This window comes from Mizuhopecten yessoensis, unplaced genomic scaffold (assembly GCF_002113885.1).
Source record: "Mizuhopecten yessoensis strain PY_sf001 unplaced genomic scaffold, ASM211388v2 scaffold2329, whole genome shotgun sequence".
NCBI lineage: Eukaryota > Metazoa > Mollusca > Bivalvia > Pectinida > Pectinidae > Mizuhopecten > Mizuhopecten yessoensis.
The window spans coordinates 1174289-1187405 of NW_018404492.1; the positions used below are offsets into that span (position 1 = coordinate 1174289).

The window sequence follows — 13117 nt, forward strand, 5'->3', positions numbered from 1 at the left end:
TGAATGACCTTGACCAACTTTCAAGGTCACATGGTCAAATGTCGTAAAATCTTCAAGCGACTTCTTTTCAATAAGCAAAAGGGCCAGGGTACTGAAATTGGGCCTGTAGCATGCTGGGATAAAGGACTACCATGTTAGTTCAAATGAATGACCTTGATCCACTTTCAACCTAATGTCCTTGTTCAACAATCAAGGTCAGAGGCATCATATGTTTAAATCTTTTAATATGTTAATATGTTTTAATAGGTTCTTATGAAATCTTAAGATTACAAGTGTTAGATTAATAACAGGTGAGCGATGCAGGCCCATTGGGCCTCTTGTATTTAGTTTATGTTAAAATTATCAAGAAATATTCTTTACAGAATTCCTTGAAATGACTTGTTCAGAATACTTTAAATCATTGTTTGTATTATTTATTTTTATATCCTTTCGCAGAGTGAAAATGGAGCGTGACCGTTGGTCCCCTATTGCTACAACGTATGATCCCCTGAGGGCAGGCAGCATTGATACCACAGACAGAGACCCTCATGATCGAGGGATTGTCAAGGCCATGAATGCCAAGTATCGTCCAAACAAAGATGTTGTAGGCAGTCCAGAAAAAACTGTATTCATTGCTAGACTTAACCCAAAGACTACTGAGGATACCGTTGAGTCAAAGTTTTCAAAGTATGGTGACATTGAAAGACTAAGATTAGTGAGAGACTTGGTAACTGGATGTTCACGGTGTTATGCATTTGTGGAGTATCAGAATGAAAAGTCAGCCTACAGGGCCACTAAAGAGGCTGATAAAATTGAACTTGATGGTTGTGAAATTTTTGTGGACTTTGAATGTGAGAGAAAATTAAAAGGATGGATACCAAGACGGCTAGGTGGTGGACTGGGCGGTAAAAAAGAGTCTGGTCAGCTGAGGTTTGGTGGCAAGGATAGACCTTTCAGAAAACCATTAGATTTGGAAAATAGATTCAGATCTGACCATTCTCTAAGAGATAGAACAAGATTTCAGGATGATAGTCGCTCAAGATCTGAATATGGACAGGATGGAAGACGACAAGGTAGATTTGAGAAAGTATTTTCGGACAGGTCCTCAACTGGAAAATACCAGGAGGCAAGGGAAAGACAACGGCATAGTGGCAAAGACTATAGTGACTCCTCTCAGTCTGGCAGGTCAAGGGAGGATAGAGATAGTTATAGAGACTATAGTGAGGGTAGAGATAGATCTGTAGTCGGTAGGTCCAGGGGAGATAGAGATAGGTACAGATGCAGTGATGGAGACTACAGTGTGACTAGGGACAGGTCTCCAGCCAGTGTATCTTCTAGGGACAGACGCAGAGAAAGTGACCATGGAGACAACCACCGATCACATCACAGGAGGAGCAGGTCAGGAAGTAGAGACAGATGATAGATAATTACATAAAGAAATAAAAATAACATTTTTAATATGAAAGGAAAGTTTACAGCAATACATGTATCGGCAAAATCCAATATGCTCTCAAAATGACATCTGATTGCAGATTGAACAAGTAAACATACAATCTGTTTTTCTTATGTTGAAGTCTGTTTTTATTCATCATAATTTCGAAACACACATTTCTAGTTTAGGATTAATTTTACAGATTATTTTCTGGTTTGTGGGGAAAATGGATTGTCATTGTTTTAATCTCACTAGACAGATTATGTTTCCTGTGAAATAATTCTGTGGATGTTCATCTTTCCGTGCATTTGTTGACAACTTAGAATGGGGTAGAACTATGAGATTATTTCTATAACTTACTAGGTTGCAAGGCTACTAAGCTTGTTCAAATGAATTTCCTTGGCCCATATTCAAGGTCACAAGTCAAATATATTCATGAATCAACCCCCAAAATATCAGTCGTATTGGTCTAAAGCACGCCTGGCCAAATTAAAGTTGAGCTTATGCCATGGTGCAGCATCAAAAAGGAAATGTGGTTTAATACTTCAAAGTCTACTCTTTAAGCATGGGTGAAGATATTTTGACATGATCTGGCTTGACATATCATTTGGCAAAGGATAAGAGTTCAACATTATAAACAAAAGGATTTTAGTCTTTTTGGGTACGGCCCAAATACTGAGAATGAGGCAAAAACATCTCCAAGTTCTCCTACTGAGGCAAATTATCATATCGTGACCAGATGACTTTTGGGCTGTTTGGAAGTGAAGGGCTGCCTAGGGCTAGGATTGCCTGTGATATTTTAGGCTTCTCAAGTTTCCATCTGCCTTTGTTAAACTTGATGAACATGCTTATGGTCCTGATCTGGACTGCTGTGGGTTCATTTGAAATACAAATTACCAACCATGGCCAGTGATTTGATACTAATTCTCAAATCAACCAGATTTTACTTGTGTAACTTTTAATAAAATGTTATGCAAATGTTTATAAATTTACCAGTTGCTGTTATTTTAGTTCATTAGGTCAATAAGAACTAGGATGGCCACTGCTGTCTTATTTAAGCGGGAAAAACTAGGGAAAGGAAGTGAGCGATACAGGGCCTTGGAGCTTCATATAGCTGATAGAAACGTTTAACATTAATTTAATATGCAACAATTGGATAATAACTACACTTGATGAGGGCCATGAAAGGAACATACTGTATGTAAAATATTTATCTGAATTGGCTAGAAATAAATAAAAAAGAAGAAAATGTAAAGGCTTTTGATTTCAAATGAGCCCATCCACCAACCCACCTAAAAGATCTACACACAAAAAATGGTAATGTTTTTCTTCAAATTCTATTTAAGATATTTTCTTAACGTTCACTTTTAGATATATTGATGATGTGATTATTGTGTATACTCTGAGCCTGAAATCAAGGACACAACAGACTTGTCTTCCACAACATTTACAAACAACATAACTTACATGACGTCTTACTACTAATCTGTAAGATAAACCTGACAATTTAGATTTGTTTTAATCTTGAGCTTTCCCTTACTGTCAAAGGTATTTCATACTTCATGGGAATGTTACTGACAACTCCCTGACCAAGTGTTGTTATTTTTTGGGTCGATTAGAAATCCAATATGGCTGCCACGACGCCATTTTGAAAAACTATTTTAAACTTACATAGTCAAGTTCTACTGGGCGATTTATCTGAAACTTTGTATGAATGATCAATTCATGGTGCTGACCTAGTGTTGTTAATTTTCGGGTCGATCAGAAATCCAATATGGCCGCCACGGCAGCCATTTTGAAAAACTATTACAAACTTACAAAGTCAAGTTCTACTGGGCCGATTTAACTGAAACTTGGTAGGAATGATCAACTCATGTTCTTGACAAAGTGTTATTATTTTTGGGGTCAATCAGAAATCCAATATGGCTGTCACAGCCGCCATTTAAAAACACTATTTCTAACTTAAATTCAAGTTCTACATGGACGATTTAACTGAAACGTGGTAGGAATGATCATCTCATGGTCGATCAGAATTCCAATATGGCCACCATTTTGAAAAACTATTTCAAACTTAAAGCCAAGTTCTACTGGGCCCATTTAACTGAAACTTGATAGGAATTATCAACTCATGGTCATGGCAAAATGTTTTTTACCCAGGTCAATCAAAAATTCAATATGGCCGTCATGGCTGCCATTTTGGAAAAAAAACTATTTAAAACTTGAAATCAAGTTCTAATAGGCTTTATTAACTGAAACTCGGTCTAGGAATGATCAACTCACTGTCCTGACAAACTTAACTTAAAGTTATACTTCGCTTTTTGTTACTCAAATTTTGGTAGCGATGATTGACATCATTATCTCCACTTCATATTTTAACAACAAAAATGAATACTGTAGGACTCGGGTTACCATTAAGGCCCATGGGCCTCTTATTTTAAAATTAATAGACATAGATTTTTAATGCTCTGGTCAGAGACGTATTTGCTACTGGCTTTATATGTCTCTGCTCTGGTCAATCATGCATCTCATTAAAACCTTCCAGTAACTCTTATTTCAGAGCAATTTTTGATGTTATCAAATGTTGTTTTCAGATACCAAATAAGTAATACAGGAGCTGTAGATTATTTATGTCTTACTTGTAGCAACCTGTATGATTAAACAAGTTTCGCCTAAATTATACAAAAGAGGCAAATACGGAAGTATAAACCATTGAAGAAATTCTCTCTATTATCAGTATAACTGCAGTCTTGTATTTATCTCTCATGCAGCTCGTAGAAAAGCGCATTACCAAGAAATACGCTGGCACTTGCTGAGAAAAATGTGATCTGGCCTGGGTTATATTATAATCTGCATTGATTTCTTTGTAGCTATTTACTTCGAAGACAATCGGTAATTCTACTATCTGCCTCTTAATCGCTTGATGTTTGAAAAAACGAAAGCTGATTACCTTGATCTTTACTTGAAACATGACCAACAAGGACGGCTTACCACCAACTGAGCCGTATTCCAGTTGTGAACTTTTACTCTTTTTTTATAGTTACATCCCTTCCTTAAAACTATGGTGTTTACACATTGCAGTTAATTCGGTATTTAAGAGCTTGTTGTACATTGTTGTTTTGTTGACACTACTCCGTTTTTATCCGCTGTTTTATATCGTGCTGTCATTCCGGCGATCGCAACTAATATCTAACAATCTAGCAATGCCCAACCACATACTCATTTAAAGCTGAGTAGACTGGAAAAAGCGGAGTAAAGTATCTTGCTCAAAGATACATCACAGTGATGTGCCGGGACTCGAACCCGCAACTCTTCGGTCAACAGCCCGGCGTCCTTCCACTAAACTACCGTGCCTCCTTTATGGGGAGCGACGTCCATACTTTGGTTTTCGCAAGATAACTTGGTATGCAAGTACGTTGTACAAATACTGAGGCTAACTTTAAATTTTAGCAAAATCCGTGGATAATTAATTAGTATATTGTGCTCTTATTGGTCGATACAGTGTAACTTGCTTACTGCAGTGCTCTGATTTGATGACGGTTTACGCAAAATAACTTTGTCAAATACGACCTGATTGTAATGAAACTTGGTCAAGTTATATATTATATAATGACATAGGCTTAGCTCAAAGGTAAGCAAAACCTACAATAATTTATTGGCATACTGCTACTAACTGGTTGACGGTTTTCGCACAATAACTTACTCAAATATGGCATTATTCTGATGAGACTTGGTCAATATTTACACTCTGCCTAATAGCGAAATCTGCTAGTAATTAATGATCAATAGAAACATCTTTGGTTTTCATATTAGTTGTGTGCATGTAAGATGAATTGATAATTGGCAATTTCAATTTCTATTTTCATGGTTTGAAATATATACAAAGGGAGACAATTCCTATGAAAATAGTTTTTTCAAAGGTCATATAGAATATATGAAATATATTCCTTTAGCTTAAATTGATCAAGTACAGTATGCGTTCTCCTTTCATCACACTTGCCTCACTATATCTATAATGTATTATTAGTATTGTTGTTTATATATATGTGTGTGTATTCATGGCTAGGAGGCGGAGGACTGATACATGCGGAGACAATTGCCTTATCTTTTAGCTTGTAAATAAATAAGATTATTGAAATGAATGAAAATAAACAGTCTCGTTGTGGATTTCACAGGGAACAATCCAGCATCTAAACATTATGTAGCGCTGCAAATTAATAGTCATCAAATTACATATATCACGTTAACACCACACACAATGGCGTTTTTGTTCTTAAATTTGTTCTAGTAAAACATCCTCTTCACTCGTTTGATTCTTGAGAGTTTTATTGCTCCCTCTTTGATACCATTTGTAACAAAATGTCAATTAGGTACATTTGTAATTAATGATAAATAAGGGAAACATCTTATAATTTGTAAGATAGTGGGTATTAATAGATAGCAGCACTTGGGTCAAAAGTACATATGAGGTCAAATTTTTATGATTTGGGCATCACCGCGCATTGATTGACGGGGACTGTGGAATTGTAGATTGTGCTATTGGGCTATCCATCCAGTGGATGACGTGGGAACGAGAGTGTGAACTCCCCAAAACAGACAGGGTAACTGCCATTGCCATATGGTACATTTTTGGTTTGGTTTAATTTTGTTTAACGTCCTAGTTAACGTGCCTCCATGTGTGTAGTTGATGCGTGCTGGCGTGTGTGTATGTAGGAGACCGGGTATGTTGGCAGTTTTGCCTCCTTGTGATAAAGCGGATCTGATGCCGACTTTATAGTGCTATATCTCACTTAAAGACCATGCCGAAGGCACAAAAGGATATTCAATAGATTTAAGACTGTCGCGGCCACAATGCGAAGTGAATTCAATACTAAGTCCACATTTGCTGTCAGCATGTTATGTTACATTTCTTCAGGAAAGATTCTTGTCTTCGAGCATATCCCATTTTCGGTTTTCTGATGGCACTTTAAACATCTACGTGTTACATGATTACTGCACTTTCCCAAAAGGCTAGAATTCTTGGACTATCATCTGATTGTCTCATCAGTACGACTTTAAGGTGTTCTGTCTGTCTCTCCACGGGGGTTCGTCACAAATGTCTGAAATACACATATACTATGCTGATATGGGTCATGTAGCATGTTTATGTGTCCTGTGACCCATATCAGCCTATATAGAATATGTGTATTTCAGACATTTATAACGAACCCCTGTGGTCTCTCTGGTTTAATGTAAGTGTTTCACTGTTACCATGAACTTGTCACTGTGCTTGTTAATTGTTCTTTCAAATTATTGCCTTCCCCTCCCCTAGCTTTCCGCTCATACATTCTTTGTTGGTGTTTTTTAAATGAGTTTGTAAAACTCTTGACAATTCTTGGAGCCTTTATTTTGTTACCTTGCTCTTTATCTGCAGGCTTTTCTAAATGATGGACGGACCACGTCATGTCTAAGAATTGCTTCAGCACTTCCTTATAAATGCTCTTTTCCTTTCAGCACTTTCTTTCCATCATAATCTGCCTTGTATCATCATGTCAAAACTCAAAGACTGTTCGTGCCCAGTACGTAGGGCTCAGAGGGGCGAAGCCTCCCGGAATCTCCTTGATTTTAGGTATTTGGCACATACATTACGACTAGTTTTGAGTGTGATTGCACTAACTTTGCTGATTGTAATTGTACATTGCTATTTCTGGTTGTTTCGACATCATTCATAATTTATATCGGTTAAAAAAGATGATCGCTTAACCGGTTTTCATTGGACCACTTCGTGTGTATTTCCCGGTTTGCGGTGGAGTCTGATCTCCTTATTTCATAATGCTGTTGTTTTGTTTGTATGTTGTTGTTTTTTTAGTTTGTTTTGTTTCATTTAAGTTTAAATTTCAATTGATCACGGGGGTAGTCCCGATACGCTGACGTCAGTGTGATACTCGCTGTTTGGATTACGTCGGAGCAAAAAGTTAGTTTTGCGCCAAATACGGCTTACGTCAGAGTAAAATGCTCCCATGATGGAAGAACGTGGGAGGTATTTTTGCGCTTTCTTGTATAAATACTGAAAACTTACCATTTTAACTCAGCCTATATACTATAAGTTTGTCTTAAGCTACTATATCAATATCTATTTTTTTAGATTAAATTGGTTTTGACTGAATAACCATATATATATATACGGACATCAGTTTACATACAGCTTTGTGGAGATTTGAATGTAATACACTGTACTATTTAATTAAATTACTTTTACACAACACATGTCTTGGCCAATGACTCATCAACAAAACAACATTGAATAGTCTGAACTGAAAGCAAGTTTTAGCGATATTTTTATCAAAATATGCTGTTGGTATGTATGCTGATACGGATTACGACCCTGTATGATACGGATTACGTTCATTTACAAACTGGAATGATACGGATTACGGTCAAACAATTATATTTTAACTAAATGAAAATCAATATTTTAACAAATTTTAGGATATTTTCTCGGTCACACAGCATCACATAGGAACAAAAAGAATGTTTATAATTGAGTTTCGTAAGTTTTCTAGATCTGAGACTTCCCAAAAGTTTGATTTTTTTCTTTTGGGTTTTAATACCACACTCATTACAAACTTGGCCGTCATTTGGGGTATATTTGTATCAGTTATATAGACCGAATATGTTCGTAATTATGAAATCTAGACAGGGGGTATAGGAATAAAATAATTATCAGACAATTATATAAACTTACATTCTTATTCATATCAATTATATTTCATTCACCACACACTGCAGCTCGCACATGTATGGTGTGACTATCAAAAAACAAAATCACGTGACTAAACAAATGATGTATGTTTCCAATGGAAAGTTTTATTGTTAAATGAAAACAATGATTCTGTCTCGGAATCACTTTAGTTCAACTAATAAGTTATAATTAATTACCAGAAAATTATAAAAAAAACCTTACATGGTAAGCTACTTATTGACGGGCAGTAACTTTCATTTCAAGGGAGGGAGTTCGTAATGGTCTGTGACGCGACCTCACAACCTTTAACAACTAGAACTGTAAGCCAAAGACTAACTAATAGCCCCGCTCCTATATAAACCAGAACTGTAAGCCAAAGGCTAACTAATACCCCCGCTCCTATATAAACCAGAACTGTAAGCTAAAGGCTAAATGAGGTAAAGCATTGCATTTGGCAATCCATACTCTCCACCCAGTATTGATTTCTTTATTCACAGAGCTGTACACTTATTTAAGTATATAGGTAACTGACATACTTTCTGTACTCCCTCCCAATGGCAACACATACTTGCAAACCAAATCGTGTTCGTTCAGTTTTGCTGAAATCGTCATAGTGTTTAAGGAAGAGTTGCCAGGACAAAGATTTCAAAAAAAAAGGGCCATAATTCCTTAAAAAAGGACCGGAATGAAAAAAATCTACACTGATGCACGATATCAGGGGGTAATTACTTTAATTGTAAAATTTCATTGAAATCGGACCAGTATACGCGTAGTTTAGGAGAAAGACAAAGTTTTTTTTCAACAAAGGACCATAACTCTTTTAAAAGGGTCGGAATGAAAAAGTACTACTTGGATGCAGAACAGCAGGGGGCAGTTACGATATATGTAAACTTTGAAATTGTCCGAGTTGATTAGGAGAAGTTGTCAGGGCAAGGACTTTTCACGAAAGGGCCATAACTCCATAAAAAGGGGTTGGAAAAAAATACCTTGATGCACAACATCAGGGGGTAATTATTGTATCTGAAAACTTCCGTTGAAATTGGCCCAATAGTTTTGGAGGAGTTGTGTGGACAAATATTTTTCAACAAAGGGCCATTACTCCGTAAAAAAGGGGTAAGATTGAACAAATAATACCTGGATGCACAACATCAGGTGGTATTTATCCTATCTGAATCCTTTGAAATTTGCCGAGTAGATTAGGAGAAATTGTCAGGACAATATTTTTCAAGAAAGGGCCAAAACTCCATAAAAAGGGATTGAGAAAACACATATCTGGATGCACAACATCAGGGGGTAGTTATTATATCTGAAAACTTTCGTTGAAATTGGCCCAGTAGTTTTGGAGAAGTTGTCGGGGCAAGCATTTTTCAACAAAGGGCAATTACTCCGTAAAAAAAGGGGAGAACGAAAAAATAATACCTGGATGCACAATATCAGGTTGTAGCTATCATATCTGAAAACTTTTCAACAAAGGGCCATGACTTTGTAAATAATGGTCAGAATGAAAAAAAGAATACATGGACAGACGGACGGACAGACATGCTGATTCCAGTGTTACCCCTAACTTTGCTGCGGGGGTATAATAACATGTCTAACTTGCTTATTCAAGTGATATAAAAATAACATGACTGACCTGTTGAGGGTATGTATAAGAGTAACATAAATTCATTTTCAAAGTTACTTTGTCTCTCAGAGCTATTAATTTCTTTACATTGGCATGTCTTTTCCAAATAAGGGGAGGGGACCAGTGCTTGTTATGGTTCAACATTATCCAAACTATAAGTGTGTTGGTTATAATCCGTATCAGCAGTATTAAATAGCAATTTATGCAAAAATGTAATGTCCATGTTATAAATTAATATATTCAATAATAATATCATTATTCGTTCTATTATTGTAGCTATTTACTTCATTTCAATGACACGTGGAATCGTTTTATTCATCTTTAAATCAAAGAAAGTTTGTGTATTCTCGGTTCAGATCTGTACCTGTCGTTTTCTTTACAGGTTCAACCGTTTCAACCGGATACGCGAATGTACCCCCATTTTTGGTAGGAACGAAATAACCATGACACCGTCTACATTGGAACTCTCCGGTTTTAAACGGTAATAAAATACCAAATGGATCCAAATGTATTTCTGAAATCCAGACACATCAAATTCTTTGAAAGATGTCTTCAGATATTACCTGAGAGATATTCTTCGTTAGACAGTAACAGGTAAAGTATGTTCTATAAAAGAAAGGGTGTATTGGTAAAGAAATTGCTGGAAACGGCTGATTCCGCGATATATGCTGAATCAGCTGACTGACCGGTTCACCGATCGAAAAAGAACTTGTCTGTGACTGTACTATAATTCATAAAATACGTGAGGTGTTGGCATCACAGGGGACTAAAGTCAGGGTATGTGTTTTTCCATGATGCATTTCACATACTTATCCTTTAGACAATAAATATATTAGACATGAGCTAGTGTGGGTGTGCATGTGTGTGAGAGGAAAACTATTATATAAAACAACATTCTAAAAAGTATATATTTATCATTGTATAGACTGATATAGGCATAGCCTGTTTTTATCAATACTATACTAACATCTTCTTTAATATATACAACTTATATGTCTGTATTATATATATGTATTGTCAATAAAATAATATTGAATTGAATATATGTATCCTTTAAATATTCACTACCATAAGAACAATGCTGCTATGAGGGATATATGTCAGACTTTCACATAGCAGTGCACTCTGGCCCCACACCAGACATCGGTATCATATCGTATGTCAAAATGTCTAAGTCTGGTGTTGGGTCCAGACGAAACTTGGGCTAATATCGGACTGGGAGCAGGAGCCCGTGTATGGAAGGGGTAACCAGGAAAAGGAGATATTGTTGACTAAATGGTGTACATGTGGTGTGAGGATTAATGTTAAATCGGCCCCAGGCAAAATCGGCCTCGATTTTCCCAAGTTAAAATCGGTCCTATTATGCATGGAATATACACAAATGTTATAATAACCACTTTCTTTGGGTTTCATTTATAAATCAACTTCTGAACATAAACATTATATTTAAATAAATAAATTTGGGCGCTAGTATCAATTGAAACCATATTTCGGCCATAAATGGAATATGCATATTTAAATAAACTTGATTTCATTATATACTATTTGTCTGTCTATATACATGTTCGGACATCAGTATTAATAAAATCATAGTTTTGGCCTACATGTACACGAACATACACAATTTGACTTTATCAAACATTTAATGACCGCCGACAATATTTGGAGCGGAAATATAATATTTAATAAAATCAAATATCATCATACGTGTACATACTTGTGAGAAACATGATTTCATTAGATACTAAGTGCCCGTACATGTATTTTGTACGAGCGGTAGTATCAAATGAAACCATATTTTGGCCATAAATGGAATATACATCGGACATCAAAATACAATATACTATATTAAAACATTATTTAAAAAAACTCGATTTCATTATATACTATTTTATATGGACATATAGATGGACAAAGAGTTGTCATATAGACGGGCAAAATGTATCTAATGAAATCAAGTTTAATATATTAATTTAAAGATAATTGTACTTATAAATGTCTATATCCCATGTATTTAACATATAGATACATAGTAGGGCCGATCTTAACTTGGGCCGATTTTACCCAAGTGATATTACTTAGGGCAGATTTAACCAAATCCGGTGTGGGGGCTTTCTCTGCGAAATTTTGTAATTCTGGTAGATGATGTTCACCAATTGAAAATGTTCATGAATTTTACAATCTCACTGTAAGTCTTTTAATATTAAAAATTGACAATACCGAATTAATCTTCTGTCAAATCAGTGAAATTCAGTTTCTTTCATGAATTTAGAAACAAAATACTACTTAATATTGAACAAATTTAACAATCTGGTTTAACTAATGAAAGCCACCAGATAGCACCACAGAACATCTAGATATCATTTTTTCCATGAAAGGAGGGTTCCTAGGAAGTCTAGTTGATAATTTTACACACACCCTGTTTACAGTCCAGCAACACACCTGTTTGATTGCATCATATAGCTATGCAATTTTGATAAAGATTATATATTTGAATATTAAGGTTAATATTAATTCTTGTAATTTCAGAATGACAGTAGCCTTTTTTGCCTTGTCTGGACTTGATATGTTGAACTCATTAGATGTTGTAGAGAAAAATAAAAAGGAGATCATAGATTGGATCTATTCATTACAACTTCTGCCTGCTGAAGATGGTAATTATTTTTGGTTAATTCTCAGCTTTAATATAAGAAGTTATTTGACTTTTATCTAACAAGTCTGACAGATAGTTGTTGTACAGGTTATATTACAGTATAACATTCCTGAAATGATAACTTGATCATTCAATCACTGTTATTTTGCTTTACTCTTTCTGAAATTATACCCTTCTCATTGACCATGATCAGAATACAAATTGAATCGTAGCATATCATATTATTAAATGTGGCATTCTCTCCTTCCTTTTGCTAATTTTACCTTAAATATGTTTAAATAAAAACATTTTTGTTTTGTTTCTTTCTCTGCAGATTCAAACCTTGGCCAATGTGGATTCAGGGGTTCCACAACAAATGGAAATTCATTTGATACAGAAAAGGTAAACAATAGTCACTCCCTCTTTACACTAACATATTCTTTTTTCGTACATTTTTAGGTCACCTGAGCTTTGCTCAAGTGACCTATTCTAATCGCTTTTCGTCCGTCGTCCGTGTCCTCCGTCGTGCGTAAACTTTTACATTTTCAACTTCTTCTCAAGAACCAGTGGATGGATTTTTTTCAAACTTGGTCAGAATCATCCTTGGTAGATGAGGCTTCAAAATTGTAAAATTGGGATTCCTACCCCAACCCCTGGGGCCAGGGCGGGGCCCCAAAGGGAAAATTAATCAATATTTCAAAAATCTTCTTCTCCAGACTCAGAGGTACTACA

The 13117-nt window shown here is 35.7% G+C and overlaps 2 protein-coding genes across 2 annotated transcripts in view; both read left to right on the top strand.

The window, feature by feature from the left end:
- LOC110445531 (U11/U12 small nuclear ribonucleoprotein 35 kDa protein-like) overlaps positions 1-1555 on the top strand; it is a 7393-nt gene extending 5838 nt beyond the window's left edge. Inside the window, exon 2 of the mRNA XM_021490194.1 lies at positions 436-1555. Within this exon, the coding sequence (XP_021345869.1) occupies positions 443-1399 (957 nt within the window). The 5' untranslated portion in view covers positions 436-442 and the 3' untranslated portion in view covers positions 1400-1555. The remainder of the gene's footprint in view (positions 1-435) is intronic.
- Positions 1556-10227: 8672 nt separating this feature from the next.
- LOC110445586 (geranylgeranyl transferase type-1 subunit beta-like) overlaps positions 10228-13117 on the top strand; it is a 10025-nt gene continuing 7135 nt past the window's right edge. The window contains exons 1-3 of the mRNA XM_021490262.1: positions 10228-10347; positions 12283-12407; positions 12720-12787. Of these exons, the coding sequence (XP_021345937.1) occupies positions 10250-10347; positions 12283-12407; positions 12720-12787 (291 nt within the window). The 5' untranslated portion in view covers positions 10228-10249. The remainder of the gene's footprint in view (positions 10348-12282; positions 12408-12719; positions 12788-13117) is intronic.